This window comes from Anser cygnoides, chromosome 5, assembly GCF_040182565.1.
Source record: "Anser cygnoides isolate HZ-2024a breed goose chromosome 5, Taihu_goose_T2T_genome, whole genome shotgun sequence".
Taxonomy (NCBI): Eukaryota; Metazoa; Chordata; class Aves; order Anseriformes; family Anatidae; genus Anser; species Anser cygnoides.
In genome coordinates this window covers 49,517,007-49,544,853 of record NC_089877.1, presented here as the reverse complement: position 1 = coordinate 49,544,853, position 27,847 = coordinate 49,517,007, and the positions used below count along the sequence as shown (strand labels likewise).

Here is a 27,847-nt window from a genome sequence, read left to right as displayed (position 1 = left end):
GATGCACTGTTTTTCTAAGTTGAATGTTGGAAACATTACTCTTAAGTATGGTTTTGTTTTCTAGCTGAGTCCTTAGTAATTGGAACATTCTTTAGGAAGATGCATTGCTTTTGTATTGTATACCATGGTATTCTTCACTTCTTTTACAACCAACAGCAAAATTATAGGTCAGATATTGTTGCTTAAAGCACTGGCTGAAGATGCTCACTTAAAAAATGGAAAATAAATGGCTTGATTTGTGAAGATATAATACAGTTTGTGAAGGATCTGATCTAAATGAATACATGAACTTTATAATTTTATTACATTTCCAGACTATATTTTGACAAATTTCTCAAAAAAACTCCAATGGCAGTATATTATTGAATAGAATGCTTTAGGCTAGCTGTATGTTTTGGCATTGACTCTAGTAGTCTCTTTCTGTCATAGTCAAGCGACTGTAATGTTTAAGACAGGAGGATGTTTACTGTTTTATTGTGGGTTTCAGCATGATGATGGAGATCTGTAGGACGTTGTAGGATTGCTATCTGTAACTAGCAGCATGTCCTGTGTTGACAATCCTAAAGGTTTTGTTTCCCCTTTGTTTAAAAGCAAATTCATAGACACACACATAGACCAAACGTAATAGTTTTTATTATTCTTAGCATGTCCTGTGTTGTCAATCCTAAAGGTTTTGTTTCCCCTTTGTTTAAAGGTAAATTCAGACATGCACACAGACGAAAAGTAATGGCTTTTATTATTCTTAGCATGTTTATACACTTTTGTCAGTATTCATGTTGGATGCACTGTTGAGTATATTGGGATAATTGTGAGGGTGGACTATCATCAAGGTCTGTAAATACTGTAAGTTAGTTTTGATATTAAATTTGGGGTGTTATCAACCATTAACAGCTAGCAGTGAGGCTATAATTGCGTAAGCTGCTGCACCACTGAAAAGAGCAGCAAAGGTTTTTTATTTCCACATTTAGGGGTTGTAGAGATTCTTTCATAAATTTATTAAGCCATTAGATCACCTGAGATTGTATTTTTCTGTTTCTGAAGTAATGTTTTTAAAAAAGCTAAATTCAAAAGGCTTGACAATTCAACTCCTGCTGTTCAATTTCAGTAGTTGGTGACAGGGGCAAGGAAGCTTTAATATTCAGATACATATGTTGCATATTCCTAGGAATATGCAGCAATGCTGTTTTGAAGAGGTTCATTATTGGTTTGAGTGTGGTTGGCAAAAATGAAATACTCATAATTATGCATTTATGTGAGCGTTTCTGTCTCCTGCTGATGGAAACATTGGCCGGATATTTAATGGGGTGTGTGTATATGTGTATGTACAAAGACCAGTTCCATTCCTGATTTTTTTTCCCCTTTTTCCTTCCTACCACAGTAAGTCTGAGGTCATCTTAATACTGCAACAATTGCATTTGAAATGCAAAGTGAATTTAGTGGTTTCTCTTCAAGCTGAGACTAGTAGTAGCCTGACCTCCTTCTACTGTCTTTAGACAGTACCTCTGAAATAATTCTCGTGGTACTGTTGGCATTCATTGCTACCTTCCATGCCCTTTCTTCTTTATAAACAGATTAGCAAACTTCTCTTGGTGTGGGATAGTCTTAATCATAGCAGGTAGTCCTTAGGCTTGTCACCCATAGCCATCTTCACTCAGATTAACAGGGTAATTTTTATGAATAACAACTCTCAGAAAAGACTGCTTTAACAGGTTGATAATGGGATTAACAGTGTGTGTATGTGAAGAAGAACAGCTGAGGAAGCACATCTGTCTGTCTTCGTCAAGCTCTAATAGTCAGTTTGCTCCAGAAACATCTTCGGTCTCAGTGGGCTTCAAACGATTTCAAGAATGGACTCAAAGATTCCTGCAAAGTTCAGGAAACCAAGGACACATTAGGTATCCTGAAAGGGCATTTTGTAGCAAAACTAGTATCTTCTTTTATTGGTAAAGAAATGCTTGTTGCCTTGTTTAAAATGTAATGTTAAAAATAATGTGAGGTACGTTCCTAAGAACTCAAGATGATGAGGGCACTAAATTTTGCTCAGTGTTAAGCGTATCGTAGCTGAGACTAGGGTTCTAGGTGTGTCAAAGGCTGCTGTTTGCCAACTACTGGGCAGCCTTAAATGCACGTGGCCTGATCAGAATGGAGCTAGTTCTGTTTGCTTTTCGGGAAGGGACCATCTGAGATTTCAGGGTTTACGGTGACACAGAATCCCTGAAAACAGGACTGGAATGGACTAGAAGAGGTTCTTTGAGTGTTGGGATAAGTGACTAGTCATAGCTGCATCGCTCCAAACAGAGATCAGCAAAAGCCTCCAGTAGCAGAGACATTCTGCAACTTTTATAGATGTTCTTGCTGAGGATGTTTCATCTCCTAGCTTGAGAAGCATTCTGGGGATTGCAGTAAGCAAAAATCCTCTATTTCTTGCAAGAGGTTTCTGAAAGAACCACACATTACTTTACAATAGGGTATACCTGTGTTAGGCTTTTCTTTTGTAAATACTGTCAACAAAATTTTGATGAGGCTCTGAACATCATCTTAATTTTCAACATATTGTTGTGCCTGGAAGAGTTTGTGTTCTTTTTGTTGAATAAACAGCAGAAAAGAATTTTTTTTTTTTGCACGTATCTTGGCTACCGTTAAAGAATTACGGAGAACTTGTACTGCTTGGCTATGCTGCTGTTTAATAACATAGAAACCCCTTTGTAAATATCATTTTTTAGGAAATTCTAGAACTTTTTTGTCAATAACAAAACAGTTGTGCAAGCACTGCATCTTAAGTGTCAAAAATCAACTCGACCAAAGGCAGTAGACCTTGCAGTAGCTGCTGCAAGTGAAAGGTCTGGGGATATGCATTCAGTTAGTATATTTAGCTATTTTTGTGACTATATTTTAATACTGTGCAGTTTACCCTGCTTCCCCCCCCCCCCCTTTCTTCCATAGCAGAGTGACTATTTTTCAAAATTTGTTAAGAATCTAGCCACCTATTAACATGTGAACTTCGCTATAAGATCTTAACTGTGTCGTGTCAGGAGTCGTGGGTCCCTGTTTCAGCCTGTCATTTCTTTCACTCGTGCTTGAGTTGAGATTGGAGCAATGCATATGACTGTTCTGACTTCTCAGTTCTTTGTTCTAGAATATATGTTTACTAGAAGGAATGAGAGCATGAATAAAACTGTCTATAATCACAACAGCATGTCAGGAATATTTGGAATGGCAGGCTTTGGCTGGAGAATTGTATTAAAAGGTACTGCAGAAGAGTAAGGCCTCATGGAAAACTTGACCTCTGTTGTCCAGAACTACGCGTCTGCATTTCAACTGTCATCCTTAGGATTGCTCTCACAAAAAATGAAGAAATGATCTGAGACTATTTGCATGCCTTCTGCATTGATAAGTTTGAATTATCTTGTTCTGTAGTTTTAATCCTATCAGAATAAGAATGGAGGCTGTTTTCCTCAATGTATATTTAATTTTGGGTTAAACTCTGTATAGGTGGCAACCTAATTCTGGTGAATCTAAAAATGCCATCCCTCTAACAAGTAGCTGTCTATTGGTGAGGGTGCAAGTTACAGATGTTCATTAGATGCCTTTCACCTTTCAGGGAATGAATGACAAGTTTCATTATTAGAAATCTGAAATACTTCAAGTATTTTCCAAGTGGTATGGGGTGCGTGTGTGGTGGCAGGCACCTATCCAAGCAGCCTGTGTCTTTCCATTAGTGACTTATCCTAAAAATATGGACAAGATAAGAGAACTGTTTGGTCTGTAGTTGTTTGTTTTTTGGGGAGGTCAGTTTTGGGAACTGCTCTGTTCTTTTACTATTAAGTTCTGTGAAGTTGAAGATGTGGGTGGGGGTTGACATTGCCTTAGACGAATTGATTCATGCAGATGAAAGGGCTTGTTCGGGAACAATTTAAAGAAAAGTGGAAAAGAGGGCATCTTGTGGCTTCTGTTTACACATTGCTCTATTTTTAGGCAAGAGCTATCTTTATTCTGGCAGTTGAAAGCCTTACCTGCTGTGAGCTTTTAGGTATTGCTGATATACTGCGATACAGCTAATGCTAAATAAAAGCTGTGATACTGTTTTAAAGTTCTTCTCTGTGGAGCTCAGCAGAGCGCAAAATGTTTCCCAGATATCTGATGGTTAAATGATCTACAGTAATGTGAAACGGAATGAATTGAAGCCTCCTAGGCATGTTAAGTGATGGCTGTAGGTGATATTTTAACTGATTACAATATTTTACATATAGCCTATTATGAGGCAACGGAGTAACTAAAGAAAATATTCAAAATGCACTTAAGCACAGTATCATTTAACTTTGTGTATGTGATTGTGGTAGCTCTGTATAGACACTTAGTATGGTGCTGTTTTTTTTTTTCAGCTAGTAGCTGAGGCCTTGTTTGTATCATTTTTAAGGTTCATTTTTTAAAAAGACAATAAGATGATTAGAAATTGTGTCCATATGTGCTGATGTTTCTCCTGTGGAAGTTATTTTTGAATAGCTTTTTCTTCATGCTCTAGCTTTGTATGATTTCATATTTATTTTTTTCTTTTAATTCATATTTTTCTTCTTGTGTTTCTGTATGCCTAGTCTGGTTTTGTACACATTATCACCATTGGAAGCATGCTAGTTTATTTTTTTGGTACTAAAATATTATACTTGCTTATCTTCTAACCTGTCTCTCAGAGGAAAATACAAGGAAATATGAGTTAGTCGCCTTTTAATCAGAGTTGGAGCCCTTTACATTGCATTAAGTAGCTATCATTGCAATAAACTTCCCTTTTGGAGTAATCAGTAACACTTGACATCAACAGAACAAAATCTCTGAAAGTATGCCACTGTTAATAAAATAATTAATAACGTGCTTGTTTGCTCTGGGAGCAAATTATTATTTACTTGACTTCTCTGCCTTGTCCTTGTTCTTGTCCAGTATACGCTTTTTGAAATTCCAGTTTCTTTGTTTTCACTTAAATCCTTTTCTTTTGCAGTTGCTTTATAGCCTTGCTAATGTGGAATTTTCAGACTTCCTGCCAATTGAATTCATGTCCCTAGCTGTTTATCCTATCTAGTTAAAGCTTTTTTTTTTCCCCTGTGACTTGGAAAACTTCTATTTTATGGAACTTTACAGCAAAGTAATCTAATTGCTTCCAAAAAAACACGAAGGAGAGAACAGGAAGGTGGCTGTGTTGGCTTATGCATGTCCACTTGGCTTATTTACTTCAGTCTAAACTTTTTCTTCAAAAAAAAGTCATAAGCTTTTCTGAGTCTTACATTTCTCTACACAAAGATTATTCCTGCTTTTTTCATCTCAACTATTTCTGCTTCTGATTTTAATAAATGCCACTTTAAGCACAGTTGGCAGACTGAATGAAAAAGAGGCAGTGCATGTGGCTCCTGAGCACGTGCCCCAGTAATCTGGTGTACCACTACAGGCCACTAATAAACACAGAGGAATAACTAGAAACAAGAATATAATAGTCATATAGATTTCTAAAATATTATGCATAAATTATTTTAAGTACTTATATAGAAAATGCTAATATATGAGAATTTAGGCATATTCATTTTATGTGGCTAAAACAGATAAAAATTAATCATTCATACCTATCTTAATCCTAATTTATTTCAAGAACTTAATGGAATTAACTTTACAGCAACATGACTAGTTTATGAAAAATGTGTTGAAAATGCTAAGTTTTTAGTTTTGTTTTTTTGTAAGTCACAATTAATAGTATAAAGCTGTTAAAGAAATTAATAAAGAAGTATATACAGAAAATTTCTCCAGGAACAAGCTTAAAAGAGCTAGAGTGAGAATTCCATAGGATTGAACAGCTTAAAGACTTATGTGTGGAGGATGTTTAGAATCTGATAGATAAATTCGAATGAAGGAAGGAAAATTGGTAGGACGAATGCCAGATTTAGATAATTAGTTCAAAATCTTGTTATATGAGAGAGAATAATCTTAGTTTCATCTAAAGGTCAGAAAGTATTCTGATAAAGCCGAGATTGTGAAATTTTAGTTAGATCTTTCAAAGAATATTGAATAAAATGTGAAATGTTGTTCTCTCCATTCCGGTAAGATTGAAAGGAGAAGAAAGAAGTGGGGTTACTGTGCACAGAAGACTGGGAAGTGTCTACAAATGACTCCAAACTCAAATTAATATTTTACTTCAGTTTCTGCAAAGGACGCCTATAAGGAATATTAAATGGAAAGTGGGATGTCTGATTGGAGACAGGGTTTGGAAAAAGAAAATTTATTTTTCTGTATTGAAAGAGCAGACTGAAAAGAGGCGACTGTTCAGTCGAAGAACCTGGAACTTGTACAGTTTCATCCCTTTCTTCCCCCCAGAGAATTCTGAAAGAATTGGGACGTGAAATTGGAGGTCAGTAGCAAAGATTCTTACTGGAACTAATGAGTCAGAGGTGATACAGGAAACTGGAGAGAATAGTAAGTGCAATCCTGTATTTAAGAAGGAACTATGAAGATGAACCAGGCAGCTAACGGTTGATCAATTGAGGAGACTTCAGGAGCATGCAGTACTTGCAAAGAAATTTTGAAGAAGAAAATTTACCTTAATTTTGGTAACAATTAAAAATGAGACACGTGCTTACCCACTGGTAGATTGTCTGACTAATGAGAGCCCTCATTTAACAACTTAGTTCCGTGAAGGGGAAAAAAAATTAGTCATGGATCTGCTGCCATACCGATTTACTTGAATAGTTTTTATTTTTTAAGAAAGCCAAGGGTTTAAAAAAAAAAAAAGTCAAAAAGAAAAACTCAAAAACAAACCAAACAAAACATACCACAAAAGCAAAATGCTGCTAGAAAGTACATTTTAAGATGCAGCTTTCCCTTCCTGCCTTTCATATTTATAATCTCTTATTTGCCTGTTTAATGGGACAAAGAACTTGTTCTTAGCTAAATAATAACATTGAAAAAAGCCCCCTGTAGATTCTTGCTTGTCTGACATCCAAAGAAATCTGACAGAGAATGCATCATCTTTGGTAATTTAGTGGTGGACAATAAAAATTGAAGATGCTTCTTCAGAATGCTGTTTGATCGTAAAGGGTTTTGTTTGGCTTTTTCCCCACATTTTTAGCTGTTAGAGCTGTATGCCTTTCTCACTTTGCCACATTCTGAATTTTAGTTTATATGGACAGGTATCTACACAGCGAGAGTTCTGCCTCAGGATTTTTTGGGTAGATTAAATATATGGCCTATTTTAACAAGGAAAAGTTCAGAGGAAATAAGTCATAAGGCATATTATCATACAAGAGCAAAGCGAAACGTATTCAAATCATTATATATCTTGTGCCTCTGAGCCTTTTGCTATTGTTGTCTCATGATTATTCTTACAATGACAGTAAAAAAAAAAGTAGCTTAAGAAGTGTACCTTATGTTAGCGCTTAAAAACACTGCTTTAAAGTTTTCTGTATATAAGTGTCAAGTTTTGATGGGTTTAAAAGTCCACAGAAACCATTCCGTCTGCTATAAACAATAAGAATTGCTTGTTTTTTTCTCTGTTAGAGTTGGCTGGCATGATGCAATGGCTTAATGTGTTTTGCATTTACACAGAAAAAAGAAGCGAAGATTACTTTGTTTTTAATTCATTGGCTTTCAATAAGTGTGTACTTTCGGCATATTTGAATGACTTGCTGAATTGTTATGTACAATGGCGTGTATTACTAAATTATTATTCATGAAAAAGGCATTAGTGAAAGGAAAGTCTTAACCCCCAGTTGTATTTTTCTGCTTCACAAATTAAGTGAAAATGTGATATAAATTGCTGGCATGAAATGTCTTGCTCATCTCAAGCCTGATATCCATATCAATCTGTCATTAGTGCGTCCTTTTTTCTTTAACCTTATATGTTTATTTTGTTCCTTGTAGTAGATCGTAAGGATCAATTTTATGTGTTTTATATAAGCATACATTATATTTTCTTTTAGTTTTTCCATAATTTAAAACCTATTGCATTTGGGGGTAAATCTTTGGTGGCTGTGCATGTGCGTTTCCTCTGTGGGGAATGCACTGCTGACTAAATATTTCTGCCTTGAAAATAGTAGAGATGTGTATCAGTTGTTATGAGAAAGAACACTGAAATGTGGCTCTGAGAAGCATAAAAAGCTTTTCTGAAATAAGATCATCTGGTACGGGTATTCTTGCAATAAAGTTGTGTGCCTTTTCCTTGCTGTCACTTGAATGACTTGCTGTTGCAGTGTTGTCTTTTAAGTAGATTTCTCGTGGTAATATCGGAGAATCTGCTGTTGAACATGTCATGAGTCATTTGATTAAAATAGTGCTACTTAAGATTTATTCGCATCAAAACTGCTGAGAGTCCTCATCATGCTGTCAGTCCTTTTCAGATTGCTGCGGAAACAATTTGTACCGTGGTAAAGCTCCGTTTTGCAAATTGTTCTAAGGTAACATTAGTATAGTTTCTAGAGACTTCCATATAGCTCACACGTTTACCAGGTAATTTTCTCATACACAGTATTTAAAACCATAGTAGATACTCTTAATATACCGCTAGCATGCTGCTGCTTGAGGTGCGTTACTGTATGCTTTTTTTTTATAAAGTATAATCAAAGATGCAAATAGCCAAGTGTTAAAATCCAGAGGGCTTTGTTAATTTTAGTTTGGTGTAGCCTAATGTTCTCCAATGTTTTTGATAAAACTGCTGTGTCCTGGGAACCTAAGGAAGCTTCTGTGTAATGCCCTATTCTGGATGTTTTAGAGAGGCACAAGAAAGTTAAATAGCAAGCTTCAGCTGAAAATTGGTGAAAACTGGGGCCATTCCCTTATGCAGTTGAGAAATGCAAGCTCAGGCCATTCTCCACAGTGGTTTCTGTTGTGTGTTAGTGGATCGCAAAAGCATCTGCATTTCTTGAGTAGTAACTCTTTAAAAAGATGGAAGTACTGCTTTTGGAAGCTCTGTTGTGGTGTGCTTTTTTTTCCTGTTTGTTTGTTTGTTTGTTTTAAACCAGTGCTTTCAATAGTAGGGTCTGTTTTTCAGATGCTAAAATAATTTAAGTCAGTACTGGAAAACAATTGAATAACATGAAAATTGTACACAAGCATAATAGTGTCATTGAGGTCACAATATTATGGCCTGTACAACCTTGATTAAGTTCATTTGTGCCTATACATCGTGACAGGATTTATGGCCCATGCCTGTTTTACTATGATAATATTTTACACCTGTGGTTATCCAATTCTTGATGATCAGCTTGAGACTACTCAGGGCAATTTACATTGATACACTTGAGATCTCATGGCTGCAACTGATGTTGGGGAGTGCTATATAATACTGAGCATTGTGGAGGGGGAAGAAATGTCCTGGTATCTCCCATTTGTCACTTAAAATAGATAGAGGTTTAACCTATTCTGGCCCTTTTTGCCTTTCTTGACAGGTATATTGTGGAAACTTGTTTATTATCTGTGACAACCCATACTGGGAATAGTAGGCACTGCGAAGAATGCAAGCATGACCCTGTAGAGTAGAAGTCAGCTAAAAAAAACAAGCTTTTTGAAAAAATTATTTTTGAAAGAATGAGTAATATCACTTCTGTATACGGAATGAAGCAGAACTTAGCTATAGAAGAAAATAATGCATCATTGGATAACTCAAAACTCTTTATTCCCTGTCAGGGATGGGGAACGATGGGAAAAAGTTGGAGTTGCATGTAGTTGCTTACTGGGAGTAACACTGTAGTGTGTTTGAAGATGAGCATAATTAATTTGAGTGTCTCCCATCAGGACAGCATACTCTGTTTAGTGCATTTACGGTTTTGAGATACTTGAGTGTTCCTTTTGGGAATGCTATGTGAAGATAATGGCCATGTAGGGGTTAAACAAAGCACTCAGCTGGTTCACTTCTCTGTCTCTGAGACCTGTAAAGAGACCCTAGAAGAACACAAAGATGCATACGATGATGGTTTGCTTAATGCACTTGTAGCAGTCTGTGGTTTGGGGTCTACCTGAGCCAGAGGTTCTGTGTTTAGAAATGGTTTCTATACATTCTTCTCCATCAAGGATTTATATCATCTTTTCGAACTCATCTACATTTTTGACATCTGAAGTGTAATGTAGCAGTAGTTCCATAGCTTAATTGAATATTTGTGTGTTCTGTAGTTCTTAGTTTTGATACCTGATCATTTTATTTCTTATCTTATTTTTAATTCTTATTTTTCTTTTATCTTATTTTTAGGAATAATGAAAAATTGTTCTTTATTTACCTTTATATAGATCTTTTGATTTTAATTCTCTGGCATCTTTTTCAGTACTCTACTTTTGTCAGGCTGAATAAAAAGCTTATGCATTCCCTTCCCTTCATAATCAGAACAATCCTTGTTATTCTTTTCTGGATCTTTTACAGTTCTCCAGCACTGTTTTTTTTTTTTTTCTGATAGGGGAGCTGGGGACAGAAGAAAGGAGCACTGAAATGGCATGCATTACTCAAGATAGGAGCACACAAAGCTTTCATACCACAGCATAAGGGATTTTTGATTTTGTTTTGAAGGTCTGAGGGACTGAGCGTGTGTCATATTTCCACTTTAATACTTTCCTTGAAGTTCTCACTTTCTATTTGCTTTTTGGATTACCTCTAGCCACTGGGGGTGTTTTCTTATAGAACTGTCTACAATAATTCCAGATATTTTTTTCTCAGTTATAACAGTATAAAAATTAATGATTATCTTACCTCATATGGCTTACTCATTTACTTACTTGGAATTTTATCTGTCATGTTATTATTCAGCTACTTAATATTTTGATATGGTTTTTCAGTTTTCAGCAGTCAGCTTTGATTTCTGTTGTAGTAGATAACTTACTACCGCACTGTAGTTCATATATGACTGAATCATGCAGGACAAACTCTTGTGGTGTCCTCCTTTCATCTTAAAAGCTGAATGTTTATTTTTAACATTTGATTTTTGTCTGCTAATCTACTCTTTTGAACCAATGATTTTTTTTTTAGTGTTTTCAAGACACTTTTGTAAGGGAACTTGTTACGTACTTTGGAAATCTAGATAAGTAAAGCATATCATTGTTCCTTCCTCATGATTCCTGTAAGCAGTTATTAATAGAAGTAATTATAACCATCTACAAAAGTAGCACTGAGACTTTCTCATGTTACCTTGTTCACATACATGCTAAATCTAATTGTTACTCTTCCAACAGCTTTGTCTAGTAGAGATGTCATTTATTGGCCTATAGGAGCCTTTTTATTTAAAAAAAAAAGTCGATGTGTCTTATTTTTCTACTGGGGAGCATATTTTTAACAAAATACGTAAATAGAACACTTAGATTCATTACTTAAAACGTTTGGAAGGCCTACCTTTTTGTCCTGGTGACTTTTTTTTTCCTGTTTGTGTTTAGAAAACTTCTTTTTTGGAGAGTTCCTTCTAGCTTATTCTCTTTAAGCCCAGTATGGGAGCCTTGGAAAGCCCCTGTGTTCTAAATACTGGTGGGAAGAATTCATTGGATTTTCAATGAGTTTTTGGAAGTGCTGTAAAGCCAGTAATCAAAGCTTCTAATCTGTGCAAAAGCGGGCATATTTTGAGGGGGACAAAAATAGCATTGCCCTTACCCTTGTACTCTTGCCAAATTCTAAGTATGAGATTTTTAGGTTATTGCAAAGGAAGAAGTCATTTTAACTTTTAATTTCTTTTAATTATCTTTTTAATCTTTATGTTAAATACTGAAGTTCTGTTTTTCCTACTCTTCCTGCATTCACTTGCTGAGCTGGTTTGGTTGAAATTTATTTTGAAAAGGTCACTCTGAAATAAAATCCTGAAAGATTTTAACCTGAATAATTACTATTTGGCATAACAAAGAATAATTGAGTATAAGGGCCAAATGAGAATTTGTGTAATGTTAATAATCAGCAGTAGTATCATGGTGTCAGCTAGACCTGTAGTATGAGTAAATAACTTTTTTTCTCCCCACTCTTTCTTTTTTAAGCCTATGGAAAAGTGTTCCTAGTAAGGAAAGTAAGTGGCCACGATGCTGGAAAACTGTATGCCATGAAAGTACTGAAGAAAGCAACAATAGTTCAAAAAGCCAAAACAACTGAGCACACAAGGACAGAACGACAAGTATTGGAGCACATTAGGCAATCACCATTTTTGGTCACGTTACATTATGCCTTCCAAACAGATACAAAGCTTCATCTCATTTTAGGTGAGTAGTCTTCAGGCTTCAACTCTTACATTAATGCAAAATAAAATCTAAAAATTAAATATATAATCCATCCTTTTATCTCCTTCATGTTTTCTAGTTTTTTTCATGTGGTCTTAAGTACTGTGTGTTTGGAGGTTGTATGGGAGAATATAGGAAGTAAAATACAGTTCATCTTTAACAGTGCCTTTGTGGTTTTCCTGTTTGAACCTCAGTGTGCTACTCTGACTTGGGGAAAAAAATATTATACTTTTTTTTTTGCGTGCAAGTTACTGATATGGTCATAACTGCCTAAAGCAGAGGTGGAAAATTACTAAAGATAAATTTTCTTGAACTTACCTAGAAGATGAAATCTTCATTTGCAGCTTTCTTTAACTGTTATTATATACTGCATTAGCTTTCTGCAGAATTTGACTAATTGCTACTATAATTGAAACAATTTTCATAGGCATTAAAATGATTCCCTTACTTTTCTGTATGCTGTCTTTGCTTGTGTGGCACAAAGGTTGTTCGTAAGGTGGGGTGACCAAAAGTAATTTTATTTCTGGGATCAGTTGGCAGAAAAGAAGAAAAAAAATACACTGTCAGGCACATAGCTTAATTTTTTGTGTGATCCTGCTTGGAGCCAGTTTTACTTGATGGTCCTTGTGGATCCCTTCCAACTTGGGATATTCTATGACAGTGAAGAAATAACTGAACAGACATATAGGACATTTCACTCTGAAGATGGCTTATACCAGTCACATTAAAAATAAAATGTATTTTGAAATGTTGCCATCTGTTTGAGAGGACAGGGCTGCCTGCCACTACGCTGACCAGTTGGTAGGTTCTAGTAGCACTGAACCGCTGCAAACTGGAAGTGTCTCTCAGTCGGGCCTTTGTCTGAACAGATGCCTCCATAGAAGGGTGGACAAGGCCTGTTAAAGGTGATTGTGCTTTCATTTTTATGTCTTGGCAAATTCCTTACAACACTGGAACGTGTAGGTTGTTGGTCGGATTTCCTGCTCTAAAATGCTGGTGAAAGTACATATATTGTGGTGTCTTTGTTAATAAGTTCTTGCTGTTCTTCAGCTCTAACCTGTTACTTGCTTTTGTGCATTACTTTATTTTTGTAAATTCTTCTTGTAATTCTTCTTGTAACATCCATAAATATCCATTTACACAAGATGCCTGATAATGAACTATTGTATAGCAAGGCTTATTAGAACTTTCTTCATTCTACTTCTGTCCTTGCCATTTTGCTTTCCATACTTATGTGAAAAAACAGATCTATTTCTACAGCATTTGCAAGCTTGGCATGAGACTGATAAGGAACTTTCTCTGAGTTTTCAACTAGGAGAGAACACCTTCCAACCACTGCACCCCCCTTTCAACCCAGCACTGTTTTTGGGAAAGAGGCTGACATGAAGAAGTTATTTCTTCTTCTGTTTTATTCCCCAGTTTTCACTGCCTTTTAGAGGCCTGGCTTTCTTGGGAGGATAAAGGATTTTTCCTCATAATGAGGAGTATGTACTTAAAAGAGCTGGAAAAGAGTAATAAATGCAGCTTTAAACCTCGCTGCTTCAGGAAGCTTTTGCTGCTAAAACTTTGTTAAACCATTTCTCTCTTGAGTATTGAGACTTCCATGTTTCAATTTTTTTAAGGCTTATTTGGAGAAGTAAATGGTCCTTTAATTTTCTGATTACTGTTAACTCATAACTTCCACTTGTTGAACCTTAATTAATAGGCTGATTTAGACGTAGAATTAATAATTTTTATTAATGTTATATGAATCCTACCCCACTGGCTGTCAATTCTTAGGAAGGTGTTCTACATACGTGCTTTAGTTTCATATATTACCATGGGATAAAACAGGTGCCTGAGAAGCTCAAGGTTAAATGAAGTATTCACTAGATTCCTTTTGAAAATGTGACTTTAAAAGTGTAAGGGTTTTCACAAATTCATTTGAAAAGGATACTAAAGAATATATAAAATGCTATCAAAGACTGGAAGATGCTGAAGAGGTGAAGTAGAAATTAGAAATACATTTATAGCTTTGTGATTCCTTGACGTTAACCTTTTAATAATGAGGGTTTCATCTTTGATTGTTGTGGTATTTAATTTATAGATGAATAATTTTGAAAAAAAAATAGATGAAGTATGAGACAAATGAGAATGTATTGTAAACATCATAGTACTAATCCAGAAGTTTTTGGTTAGAATGCAGTTTAGAGAATCACAGAAAGGTTTGGGTTGGAAGGGGCCTTAAAGTCTGTCTAATTCCAACCCCCCTGCCATGGGCAGGGACACTTCCCACCACAGCAGGTTGCCCAAAGCCCCATCCAGCCTGGCCTTGAACACTTCCAGGGATGGGGCATCCACAGCTTCTCTGGGAAACCTGTGCCAGGGCCTCACCACCCTCTGAGTAAAGAATTTCTTCCTTATTACTATTCTGAATCTAACCTTTTTTAGTTTAAAGTCATTACCCCTTGTCATGTCACTATACTTCCTGACAGAGTCCCTCCCCAGCTTTCCTGTAGCCTCCTTTAGGTACTGTAAAGCTGCTATAAGGTCTCGCCTGAGCTTTCTGTTCTCCAGGCTGAACAACCCTGTAGTGGGTTTACGTGGCAAGGTTTTGGTAGCAGGGAGCCATAGGGGTGGCTTCTGTGAGAAGGATCTAGAAGCTGCCCCATGTTTGGTAAGGGCCCCACTGCTGACTAGAGCTGAGCCAGTAAGTGATGTTGTTTTGCGCCTCTGTGAGAGCATATTTAAGACGGGGGAAAAAAATGCTGCACCACACAGCAGCTGGGAGAGTGAGAGGAGTGAGGAACAGCCTTGCAGGCGCCAAGGTCAGTGAAGGAGGGGGAGAGGTGCTCCAGGCGCCGGAGCAGAAGTCCCCTGCGGCCTGTGGTGAGGACCATGGTGAAGCAGGCTGTCCCCCTGCAGCCCATGGAGTACCACAGTGGAGCAGGTTTCCACGCTGCAGCCCGTGGACGAGACCACGGTGGAGCAGGTGGACCTGCACTGATGGTGGCTGGGGCCTGTGGAAGACCCCTGCCAGAGCAGATTCTGGGCTGGACCTGTAGCCCGTGGAGAGGAGACCACGCAGGAGCTGCTGCCCATGGAGAATCCAGGTTGGAACAGTTTATTCCTGAGGTGCGGGATGGACCCTGTGGTACGGACCCGTATCTGGAGCAGTTCTTGAAGAGCTGCTGCCTGTGGGCAGCACACGCCAGATCGATCAGTTCGGCAAGGACTGCATCCTGTGGGAGGGACCCCACAGCACAGGGGACGAGAGTGACCGAGAAGGAGCGGCAGAGAAGAAGCGCTATAGACTGACCATAACCCCCATTCCCCCGTTCCCCTGCGCTGCTTGGGGTGAGGAGGTGGAAGAAGGTGGATGGGGGGGAAGGTGCTTTTGGTTTCTTTCCTTTGTTTCTCACTTCTCTAGCTTGTTAGTAATAGGTAATAAATCTTACTATCTCCCTACACTGAGTCTGTTTTGCCCGTCACGATAATTGCGATCTCCTCGTCCTCATCTCAACCCTTGAGCCCTTTTCATCGTATTTTCTCCCCATTCCTCTTTGAGGAGGGGGAGTGAGAGAGCGGTTGTGGTGGAGCTCGGCTGCCCACCCAAGTAGAACCAGCACAAACCCCAACTCCCTCAGCCTGTCTTCATAGGAGAGGTGCTCCAGCCCTGCAGTCATCCTCACATCCCTTCTCTGGACTTGCCCCAACAGGTCCATGTCCTTCTTGTGCTGGGGGCCCCAGAGCTGAACGCAGGGCTCCAGGTGGGGTCTCACAAGAGCAGAGCAGAGGGGGGGAATCACCTCCCTCACCCTGCTGGCTATACTTCTTTTGATGCAGCCCAGGATATGGCTGGCTTTCTGGGCTGCGAGCACACATTGCTGACTCACACCGAGATTCTCATCCATCAACATCCCCAGGTCTTTCTCCTCACAGCTGCTCTCAATCCAATCTCAATCATTCAGATTCCATTAGAAAAATTATATATGTATGTATTTCACACACATACATATATATATGTGAAATTGATAAATTTCTGTGTATTCATTTTTAGATAACTGTAGGTGACAAGAATAATTACAAGACCAGAAGAACCTTTTTTATGAAGGGAAAATTAAAAGGTTGAGATTATATTTTCATTAGAGTCAAAGAGGAGGGAGCCCAGTAGTTGTGAAGAATGTTACATAATAGATAGTACAGACTGGGCATTTACTTCCCACGTTAATACAACATCAAGGTGAAGTTTAAAGTGAAAAAAATTCAAAGCTGATGTATAACTAAGATTTTTTGTTATTTGTGTTTGCTTTTCCACAAAAGTTTACATGAAACCATTCTCAGAGTAACAAGTGTTCCAGAAATGTCCTTTTCTTTCCTTTTTTAGCAGAAAATGGGAATAGAGTTATGTAGTGCGTAGTTTTGTTTATCTGCTCTTTTTAATCACTCTTTTCAACAGAGAAACAAACAAAAAACAACTGTCATGGCCTAAGGCTACTTTATAATTCATTTAGGCTTTGTGCCCTCCCTGACAAACAGCAACAACAACAACAAAACGGTTTGCTGCACGTTTTTTTGTCTGAGCATGTAAATCCTTGGAAATCACTTCTTTGCTTCTTTGATGTAGTGTTGGAATTCTGTGTTTCAGAATTGCTTCTGAATTTTCAGGGAAACCAGCATCTGCTTCGATTCTACCCAGCTGAGCTTGGTGAATGAGTAATGTGTCATTTCAGGTTCAAGAGGTTTTCGAGTTGGAGCTTTGGTGCAATACTTAATACAAGTCCTTGTGCTGCCAGAGTACATAGCAGCAGTAATTTAATCCAAATCAAGTGCAGACATGCACTTGCATTTCTGTTTTCCAGAATACAGAATTTGGAGCCAATTCTAGTTTTTAGATTGACTTTAAGCTAGGTTTGAAAGAATGAGGTGTTTTATTCATCCGAATACCAGTTCTAAACAGAACTTATCGCATGGGGTTAAGTTATTACTACTTTTATTGTAAAATGTGGGTTATTTATACTTTAGGATCAATGTTTTCATTTACTTACTGACCTAGATGAATCTTCTGCCTCACTTTCTTGTTTGGTTCCACTATTACTGCTTTCTGAATGGAGAACTGTGAAAAGAGTAGAGAGATAAGAATATGTGTAACTTGTATATACGCTTTCTGCTTCAAAGAATTTTTGGTATAATACCTGAATCTATACGATCTGTATTCAAGAAAATGTTGAATAAGACGTTGTGGAGTACGTTCCCTGCTCTGTGTATGTAAACCTCAAATATAAATGAACTACTTTACTGTATGTTGCCAGTGTAAGCAATTCTGTATCTAAAACGTTTGTGTTACAGTGGAACTCTTGTATTAACTAGTTTTTTCCCCCTTCCTGACTGGGAAAACCACCCAGTTGTGTCCTGCAAAGAATCAAAGTGTGGTTTTCACGTGGGAATGTGTGTGGAAATAACCTCGTTCAGGAAGTTTTGCCATACAAGTTCCACTTCCAAAGGGTAAAACTTGTAATTGCCCAGAGGTGATTATTTCACTTAGTATCTGTTTTTTGACTCTTTTTTTTAATGTCAGTCTGGCTTGTTGTTCTTAATTATTTCACAAGGGTGTACAAATACTCGCTTCGTAGATACCATTTGTGTGCTGTTCTTTTTCTGATTAACTAAAAGACCAATTTTGCAAAAATATTCATCTTCCATAATTTATGGATATTTGAGGCTCACTTTATGGTTTTGCTGCTTATTTAAGTCGGTAATGCTCTTCCATCACTACACTAATAAAGAAACTGAGTATTGTACAATGGGATGAAATATTACAGAGTTGCAATAAAGTAAAAGCATCTGATCCCAGAACATCTTATTAAATAACTTACTGCAATATTAATAGTTACTTTGTAAGAAAATTAAGTTGTCAGAAAGTGAAATTACAAGGTTCTTTGTTCTACTTTTTAGACTATATAAATGGAGGAGAACTGTTTACTCACCTTTCACAAAGAGAGAGATTCTCAGAAAATGAAGTGCAAATTTATATTGGGGAAATTGTTTTGGCACTTGAACATCTACACAAGGTAAAGTAATTTTATCCTTTCAGTGGATGCTACAAGCTGATTTTGTGGAACTACAACTGTATTCTTTTCACATTGTATAAAGTTAGTAATATTTTTTAGGTAGTCTTAAATTCAAAGTAACTTTACCTACTACTGGGACATATTAGTTGTATAATTAGAAATGCTTTCCAATGAAATGTCTATTTATGTGTACCAAAATAAGGCTACGTGTTTTTTTCTGCAGTGTGAAAAGTATTATTGACAAATGATGGTTATTTTTTGGTAATCTCTATCAAAGAGTTGAGTATGACAGTAAACCTAATTTGTAGTCAACATGAAGAATGCTTGGGTTGCACTGTTGTTCAGTTCTCCTTGTTTTGTTACAGTGAAACAGCAGTGTTTTGAAATTTTGGCACAACTGTAGGCAAGCAAATTGCTATCAGAGGCAAATTCAGTTTTCAAGCAAATTCAAATTTCAGTTACTTTTAGATGTAAACGATACATTATGTCCTTCAAACTTTACGACATTACCTGGTATATTAATTTCTGAGAATTCACAAGCGTCTCAAAGGTATTTCTTCAGACACTTTAAACCCCTCGTTTTTGAAGGCAGTCTCTGAGGTATCAGTTTAAGTAATGGGAATTTTGTTAGCTTCACATTTAAATGCATTCAGTGTCTCCTTGATATGGTACAGTGATTTGGCAATGCTTTTCTTATATTCTGTCTGCAGTTGGGGATTATATATCGGGATATAAAACTTGAGAATATTCTCCTCGATTCTGATGGCCATGTGGTGCTGACGGACTTTGGTCTGAGTAAGGAGTTTCTTACTGATGAGGTGAGTATTTGAATCTCCACTAATTGTGGACAGAATCCAGCAAGAACAAAAAATCAGATTCTGTCTCACTGAAATACAAAAGCATTTGAGAGAGCAGAAAAAATGCCTTCTTGACTTTTGCTTTACGGAACAAAATCTAGTAGTCTCTGTTTACAGGGTTTTGAGTTCTCAGTTCATTGGTCTTTGGCCTGCCAGTGTTGCTAGACATTTTTGTCTGTTATAGTTTTCCCTGAAATGCCTTCACACTCCCTTGTGCTGCCCTTTATGTGCAAAAGAGGAGATACACAGAAGTCAGAAAAGCCACTTAAATTATCATTTTCAGATGCCTTTTTAAAACTCTCTGCTAATACTTTGCAGTGACTAGGCAAATGGTATGCTATGACTCTTATTTATGCTAATAACAATTTTTGTATTATTATCTTGTCTTTTTCTCATGTATTTGTGTCACTTCTGATAAGCTTAATTGCAAGCTTTTAGGATAAAAGTTTCTCTCATTAAATATGTGAATAGTACCTAACATAGCAATCACTGACTGGTAACGTTAGTTGTCAGTTATTTCTAAGGTAAGGTTTTATCTCCAGAAATGCTTTTAGATTTCAGAGAGTCAAAGAAAGTTGTACAGGATTTTGGTTTTGGAAAATTTAAAAAGTAGGTATTTTTTTTGCTTTTACTTTAGGTATCAGAGGTATTTGAAATATGGGACTGCAGGTTTGAGTCTGTTAGAAGCAACAGAGGTTTTCTAAAAATAGGTAACTGGTAGTTTCCTCTGGAATATTTGCATTTCAAATGGAACCTGGTAGGATTCGGGGGGTTCTTCACCATTTTAGGAAACTTGAAATGTTACTTTTTTTAATGTGTAAATAGTTAAAATATATACGTAGTGTCAATATATTCGTCTTGAACTATAGAGCAAAAGGAAGAGGGAGATAAGTAGCGTGCCAAAGGATTTGCTACAGTATGTCAGACCAGTGCACTTCCAACAAGGAAATAAGAAGAGAAGTGGTTTTCAGCAGAAAAGGAGGACAATAAAAGGTGTGGCTAGGGAGAAGGGTAGGGCCTGCTCAGAGTTGTGAGAAAAGCTATAGAAGACATAGGAGAAAAAATACACTGGGTTGTATTACTGTACCTGTGGGAGGGAATAGGAGCTGTCCTCCAGGCCTTGAGCAAAAGTTGAATGAGGCAGAAATCTTCCCTAGGATAATAGTGTCATAATAAATCAGGACCTTCTTTAAGTCTCAAAACAAATGGCTTTAGGAAATATGCTTGTTTCTCATCTGTGCTCATCTTCAGGATGTTCTTTATAAGCAGGGCAAGAAAAATCAAGGACTTGGATAAGCATCAGAGATACCTATCTGCTTTTCCTCACACTTGGAATCTGATTCTTTTTTCTCCAGTCATTTTTAAAATAATGCAGTCTTGCTGCTTGGTCATCTAATGTTGCTTCCTCTGACATATACCACAAAATCTGTTCATTTACCCGTGTTTTTTTTCCTCATTCACCTTAACATTTTATTTTCATCTTCCCTGTCAAAAAAGCTAAACATTTTGAGGCTCTTTTAAGGAGAAACTTACCTGCAATTTCATTGTTTTCTTTCAAAAACCTAAGAAATTGTCTGCACTTGACTAGTTTTCACATTACCATTTTAAGTTAGATACTGAACTTGAACATGATTAGACTGTTCTATTTACACATAGAAACTGATATTTCATGTTGTACTCTGTATACAATTCAGCTACTACTAGAACACTTAAAATTCACATTACAAAAGGTACATGTTAATTTACACTTCTGAACTGATGTGCTTACAAGCGGTAATTTTTGCCTACATAATTGCATGGCTTTATATCTGTTTTCATGCTATTTGGGTAGTGCTTTTACATGAAATTAAACAACTATACAAGTTGGATAAGAAAAGAGTATGTTCTTGCAACTGTGTTGCACGTGCTAGTGTGCTTTACTTTCTCCCCTTCTTCATGCTTCCCCAATCCACCCTGCTTCTTGCAAGTTCTCTACCATTAAATAGGTGTGCTTATGTGTTTTCAAGAGCTCTAAAACATGTATGTTCTTAAAATTTGCTTATGCATTTGGCAGTTTTTCTTAAAAAAAAAAAAAAAATTCTTATAGAAGGTTAATAGCAGTCTGTTTTTTGCCTTTGCTTTATTTTTAAGACAGTCCATACACTTTTATCTGTGTACAAGAGGAAGAAATAATCTGACCTGAATAAAGTAGTTGAATAAAAATGAATTTTCACATAGGATAACTCAGTATCAGAGGGTATTTAGGTATGAAATGTTTTCTGATACTCAAACTGTACTTAATATTTCACGAAGACCAACAATTTGACTTGCCTAACCACAAAATGGGATTAGGTAAGGGCTCGAGAAATTGAAATGAGTAGTCCCTTTTAAGTATGAAGTAGCATTTGCACTCTTAGCCTCACGATGAATTAAGGTTGATTTTTAACTCTCACCTGAATTTCAGTGAAAACTGGGGAAAAGAGACTCTTTAGCCTTACACTTTCATGCATCTCAGTTGAGTCCATATCTACTTGGGATGTAGAATTTATTTGCAGATGGTGTTAGAATAATTAATTTATCTTGGGGAAAAAAATTGATAGGACTAACAGATTTTGTATTGAAACTTCTACAATACTTTTTCATTGCACAGGTGTGATCATGTTGGTGTTCCTATTTTTTTGGAACTGTTAAAAAAGCTTTTTAAAAAAGCAAAAACCCAAGATTTCTATTTTTTGCCATCTTATTTCTTGTGTAGTATCTTTACCTTCTGCATTTGTGGCTTAGTCTTCTTTGTTTTTAATCTCATAGTTCTGCTTGTATGCTGGTATTATTTTTGATTTGGTTAATACTAGTATAGCCTAGTCATCAGGTTTGGTTTTCATTTTAATATTTATTGATGAAGTGTGAATTCATTTTCTAATAGTTTTTTTCTGACAGCTTTAGTTCTGTAACTATACGAAATACAACAGTTTAGAATGGTATATATGGAGATCTTTGTCTTAGAAAAAATAATCTGAATACTTTAATTGAATTATTTTAGTAACCATCTTTTGGATCATGCATAACAACTAGCATTTTTCTTGTTAAATCCCTTAAGTACAATTTCTCCTGGAATAAGTGGAATGCTCAAATCTGCTGTCTTGGTACACATCTGCTTTAGTTTAGGCTTGTTTTGAAAATTTTGTGTTTGCTTAAAACAGATAAAAATAAATTGTGTAGCAAATACAAATGTTGTCGGACTTTGATATTTCTGAGTGGATACAGAACACAAATGCCTCAGTAATAACTGACGAAAGAGTAGATATTCTATATAAGGGATGATTGAGTTCTCTGGCTTTTGCAATTCCATGTCAGCTGGGTATCTGTGCACTTCTTTTTATGATATGTACTGTGAATAGTTCAGATACATTATTGCTTTTGCATCTGAAAATCTCCTGATCAGAGCTGCAAATTTAGTTGCAACTGTTAAATGCTTTTCACAGTTGAATTGCTGTTTTAGTTTATCAGCTGTCTGAGTGGGCACTTTGTTCTGGAAGGAAAATTAGTATGTAAACCTAAAAGATTTCATTAAAGGAAAACTGATGAAAGGTTGTTAACTCACTATGGATTTTGGTCAATGAAGTGGGAAGGTTTATATACAGAGCACTACAGAGGTGGTCAGAGCAGAGGGAAATGGAACAGTGAGGAAACTGACAAGGGTTTGATTTATTGCTGTATGAACTGTCATCTCACTTGAGTGATTGAGTGACCTACTAGGTTATCTGTGCATTTAATTATAAAAGTCTTGATAATTGTCCAATTAAAGTGAAGATGTCTGATAGTTGAAATTGGATAGTGTGTGCTCTGAACGCTGAGCATTCTCTTTTGAAGATGCGTCAGAATAATCTGTACTGCTGGTGACTTTCTATGTTTGTGTTTTGGTTAAAGAGTTGTTCGCCAATGTAAACGTAGCACTGCTTTAAACTGTAGATTACACTTCTGGAAAGAGGAAAAACTATGAAAAAGTAAGCTGAACAGTGAAGTCAATCCACAGTAGTTAACATACATTATAGATCCTCTCTGGGCAATTACTGATTATTACCCCTGTTTTAGAAAAAGATATGAAACAATGTTAGGAAAATTTTTTGGCTTTAATTGGTGTACTTCTGTTGGTGTTTCAAGTATCCTGAAACTGAATATTAAGAATCATAAAATCACCGAACATTCTGAAATCACGTAACTGCAGGGCAGGTCTCATTTCATTGCAGAATGAGGTCATCAATGATCAGGTGACAGTTTGTGCCTTAGCCCAAGCTGTATTCCTTTTACAACGCTTATAATTGTGGTCTTCCAGCATGGAACACTAAAGCGGAAGACTGGACCATAGAACATATTCTCCTCAGACTTTGATGCCAAGATCTCAGTGCCATGAAGAGTTTTTGTAAAACAGATCATGATTTCTTAAAGTTACTACTCTAATATGCCATTTAGTTATTGTAATATGCCACTCAGGAACAATGTTTTGGGGAGAAATACTGACCTGTGTGTTAAAATAGTCTGGCATTTTCTATCAGATCTTAGAATAACATGTTTGTAGTCAATTCGGAAAAAAATGTTTCTCTTTTCCAGGACAAAAAATTTGCATTTGGAATGCAAAACCCAGCAACCTCACTAGCTTTTTTTTTTCCTCATAAATTTTTAATCTCTTGAATGATTGCAAACACTTAACCTTGATGAAACTTGGGCAACCATGTATGATAAACTTGCATGATCAGAGTTTCATGGCTATGTGAAAATGATTTTAGAGCCAGGTGTACTGCATTTGAGCATAATTGTCTGTTCCTCGTTTTACATTTGATGCTCTCTGATTTCATAAGTATGTATTGGGCATTTTCTATGCATTTTTTGTTCCCTTTTTTAATACATTTTTTGAAGGCTTTACTGTGGTAGCTAGAAGAATTCTTTGCAGAATGAATACTGTCATACCTTTTAATTTTGCCTCTATTTGAAGCAAGAGGGTGTGGGGTTTTTTTTTCAGGTTTTGCTTTTTGTTCTGTTCTTCTCTCTTTTGGTACTCTTACTCTCTCTTCTCAAAAGATGATGTTTTAGAAAACAAGTCTTCTCAAAAACTGGAATTTTGAGAACCCAATACAAAATGTCCATGAGGGATGAAAGTAGTACGTACTTGCGTTCCTCCCACGCAATAATATACTGTTTCTGAACTACTTTTGCTTAAGAAGAGAGATTCTTGTTTTCTTTTCTCTCGGTTATTTGCTTTACAAATCCATCATTAGTAACTGGTTTAAAGAATTCCTTGCAGAATTACAAGTGCATGGCACTGCAGAAGCAGACATAGCCATTTCTTAAACCTGTGTAAAAGTTTCCTTGAGTCTCCATTTTACATTAGATGAGGGCTTAATTTTACACTGTGTTACATGTTGGGGCCACAACTATAGAGGTCATGTGTTTCGTAGCTGGCATGCAGTACCTTCACGGATAGGGTTAGCTGGTCTTGCTTTCTCTCTTATTAGTGCCTGTTCTGATGGCAGCTGCTGGCAGGCAAATTTCACTATTGCTTGAAGCATTCATTAGTCTGATTCTGCATGTTTTGGAAGCAGTCATTAGTTTGTCTAGCTTTGTGGCATTAGATATAATATCCAACATGGTACTTTTGACTTAGCTGGCTCCTTCAAGTAGGAACAGTCCCTGGGATGGGATTTTTTGTTTATTCATTTTCAGATGATCTTATTTAATTCTTCTTGGGATGACGTTTCAAACTAGTGGACCTTTGATCTGTAGTATTGCAACTGTTCTTGGTCTAGTCTATGCCTTTACTTTATTACTATAATCTTCATTATGAATTTGTCAAATGCAGTAAGTAGGGTAGTCTAGCATACCACTAAACATTTTTCCCATCTTTGTTCTTCCTCTGTCTCCTACGGAGATCATACTTTTGTTCCTGAATAGAAGGTACAACTACAGAAGCAACAGTCTATACCTGAGAGAGCTATTGGGTGAAGCTGTACTTTCTGATATGGACAGCTTAATTCCCTAGTGTTGTGTCTGGATATTATGACCAAAAAGGCTCTCAAAAGAATTTTTAAAAACAAACAAACAAGACACAGTCAGCCTGGCACTTATTTTCTTGGAACAAGATTTTCAAACAAGATTTTCAAACAAGATTTTCAACTTTCATTTTAAATCTACATCATGTCTTAAGCCATCAGAAGGCTTTTTTGTCAATTTTCATATGCTTTCCTAAATTGATACTGTAATTGTTTGTTCTTCTGGACAATTAAAATGTTGGCAGAGAATAATGCTACAGAACTGATTTCTATGGAAACATTTTCTTTTCTTGGTGCATTTCTTATTTTTGAGGTAAATATCAGTAAAATCACTTTCAGATAGGATGGCCTCTAAGACTCCCTGAAGGTGCAAACCCTGTTTCTGCATGGAATTTTATGTGGACTCTATGGCAGTGCAAGTAAATCTCTATTTAAGGCACTATTCTTTTATTTATCTTACGTGTTTTCTCATTAAACTTAATAAGGGAACTCTAATGGCTCACCTAACTAGTAGCTTATAGCTGATAGAACAGTTTGCTGATAGCTGATCTATGGGATGCTCTGTATGATACTGCTCAAGACTCAAGTTTTTCAGTCTTACAGTCTGTTTCTTGAGGGCCTGTGGTTCTTGCCTAGCTTGTCAGCGAGCAGCAGGATGGGGCGGCTGTTCCCTGCAGTAATGTGAGCTGGGGATGCGGTACGCTAACTGACCAAGGGCACAATCCCACAGTTCCCAAACAAGATCAGAGCAGGTCTATTGGCAGTAACGAGGCTCAGGTAACAGTGCAGCAGTTCTCAGACAACCTTATAGTGAGGAGGAAGGCCTGAGGTCAAGCCAGGATTTGAAGGCAGATCAGGATCAGTGAGGTACACAGCCAAGTACAGGCATACCGGCTCACTCTGGGATCAAGACTGAGGATGTGAGTTTCAGCTCCCAGCTGAAGGTGGAGGAGGTCCCCGAGCAGGTTCCACACACAGTCAGTGGCCCTGAGTCAGAGTTGGTCTTGAGCACGGGTGGCTTAACCCCAAGGGGTGCAAAAAGAGCAAGGTTGATATGCTAAGGGTCCTGAACACAGTTATCCTAGGAAAGCTTTCATTGTTTATGTTTCTTGGAACCAAAACTTAAGTTACTGTCTTTCAGAACTCAAAGTTATATAAAATACATATAATAATGATGCTTTCCCTTGTATTCTACATTTTTTTTTTAATTTCTAATTGATATTATTTGCTATACTACTGATAGAACCCAGAGGGCAACCTAGAAGTTCTGTCTTCCTTTGTTAAAGGAACTTTAACAGAGTTAACTTTGACTTTGGACTTAATATATGTTTAGAGGTATAAGCAATGAAAGTACACAGTTTTATTCCAGCACAATTCCCGAGGTAAGGGTTCTAGATAAATGAAAAACTACAGTGGGGTTTCCGTAGCACAGTACAAACACCAGCATCTGTTCATGCCTAGAAGTGCTCTACCGCTTTAGGCATTTCATAATATTCTAATAAATTCTTTATAAGTTGCTCTTGAAGGGACAGGAACATGGTTTCAGTTGATAGCGTGCAAAACTTGTTGTGGGCTCTTGCCCGTAGTTAAGTTTGAGTCTCTTACTGCTGAATACAGTGGTGTAATATGGTGTAATGTGTCTCTTCTAGCCTTTTCTGTCTGAATTTGCATATTTCCCAACTAATTATTTTTTCTTTAGTGGCTGTATAAAAATAGTAGAATGAATGATGCTTCTGTTAATTTCCAAATATGCATTGAATAAATTGAAATTAGAAAAGACTTTACATTGTTTAAAATGGTTTTCCTAGTTAGCTAAGAAATTGGTAAAACTATAAAATAAAAAGAAGGATCATTGGCCCTACTATTGTGGCTGAAGCTATTCCTATTGTATTTATAGTAAGTATGCACACTAGGAGATTGTAGGAACCTCACAGAAACACATTACACTTATTTTTCAAGAGGTCTTAATTGAGTATGTTTCCAGTGCTATTACTTCTTGTTGCCGTTTCTAGTTTGGAATTGGAGTCTGCTTTTCTGCCTTACCATCTTCAGTGAGACATTCTGCAGAAGTGCAGCGTGCAAGTTTCATTTGGCTTTACTTGTCCATCACCAGGTGAAGTGCTGATTCTGTCCTAGTCCTAGTCAGGTGTCAGTTGCTGGTTATTTGCCCAAAGAATGCTGGGACTTCTGCAGGCTCAACTTAAATTTGAGTGCCAAGAGCTGTTAAATACTCTAATATAAAGTTAGATGTTTAATATCTTGTGGGACAGGGTTCCTCTTGCAAGCAAAATTTTTCACTAAAGCTTTAATGAAAACATCAGTCAGATGTTAGTTGCACCAATCTACCTTCAAAACAGAATGATACAATGCATTGTAGGCATTTTGGTTGAGCTGACTGCCTTTACTTCACATGGATTCTCTTGTCAATAAATAGAAAAATCCATTTATTGATAATCATACCACAAAAGGAAATAATTGTTTGAGGAACTGTAAAAGCAGTTCTGGATTTGTCCAATATAACCTTATAGTCTGTGACAATATCCAGTATGATTCACAGCAGCCTTTCTGCAAACATCAGAAGTGCCAAGAAAAGCCTATTCTTTGTGAAGAATCTGCTGTATTAAGTCCCCTTTCTTGTATGTTAAAGACGTATGAAGCCTTCTGTGTACCTAAAGATTTTTGTACAGTTCTGTACATCCAGGAAATATTCCCT

At 36.8% G+C, this 27,847-nt stretch overlaps 1 protein-coding gene and 1 long non-coding RNA gene across 4 annotated transcripts in view; one reads left to right on the top strand and one right to left on the bottom strand.

Annotated features, from left to right (window-relative positions):
• RPS6KA5 (ribosomal protein S6 kinase A5) overlaps window positions 1-27,847 on the top strand; it is a 79,756-nt gene that overhangs the window by 12,051 nt on the left and 39,858 nt on the right. Inside the window, exons 1-4 of one of the 3 annotated variants that reach the window (XM_048070507.2) lie at window positions 10,505-10,525; window positions 11,968-12,186; window positions 18,139-18,254; window positions 18,965-19,072. In XM_048070507.2, coding sequence (XP_047926464.1) covers window positions 12,030-12,186; window positions 18,139-18,254; window positions 18,965-19,072 — 381 coding nt within the window. In that variant the 5' untranslated portion in view covers window positions 10,505-10,525; window positions 11,968-12,029. Of the gene's footprint in view, window positions 1-10,504; window positions 10,526-11,967; window positions 12,187-18,138; window positions 18,255-18,964; window positions 19,073-27,847 lie in introns of those variants that run through there. The other 2 variants (XM_066998262.1, XM_048070508.2) reach the window with 2 other exon arrangements.
• LOC125183550 (uncharacterized) lies at window positions 1,753-27,280 on the bottom strand. Its single transcript, XR_007165760.2, has 3 exons — window positions 27,178-27,280; window positions 17,236-17,299; window positions 1,753-1,863 (listed from the first exon to the last, which is right to left on the bottom strand). It is a non-coding gene; the product is annotated as an uncharacterized lncRNA (long non-coding RNA).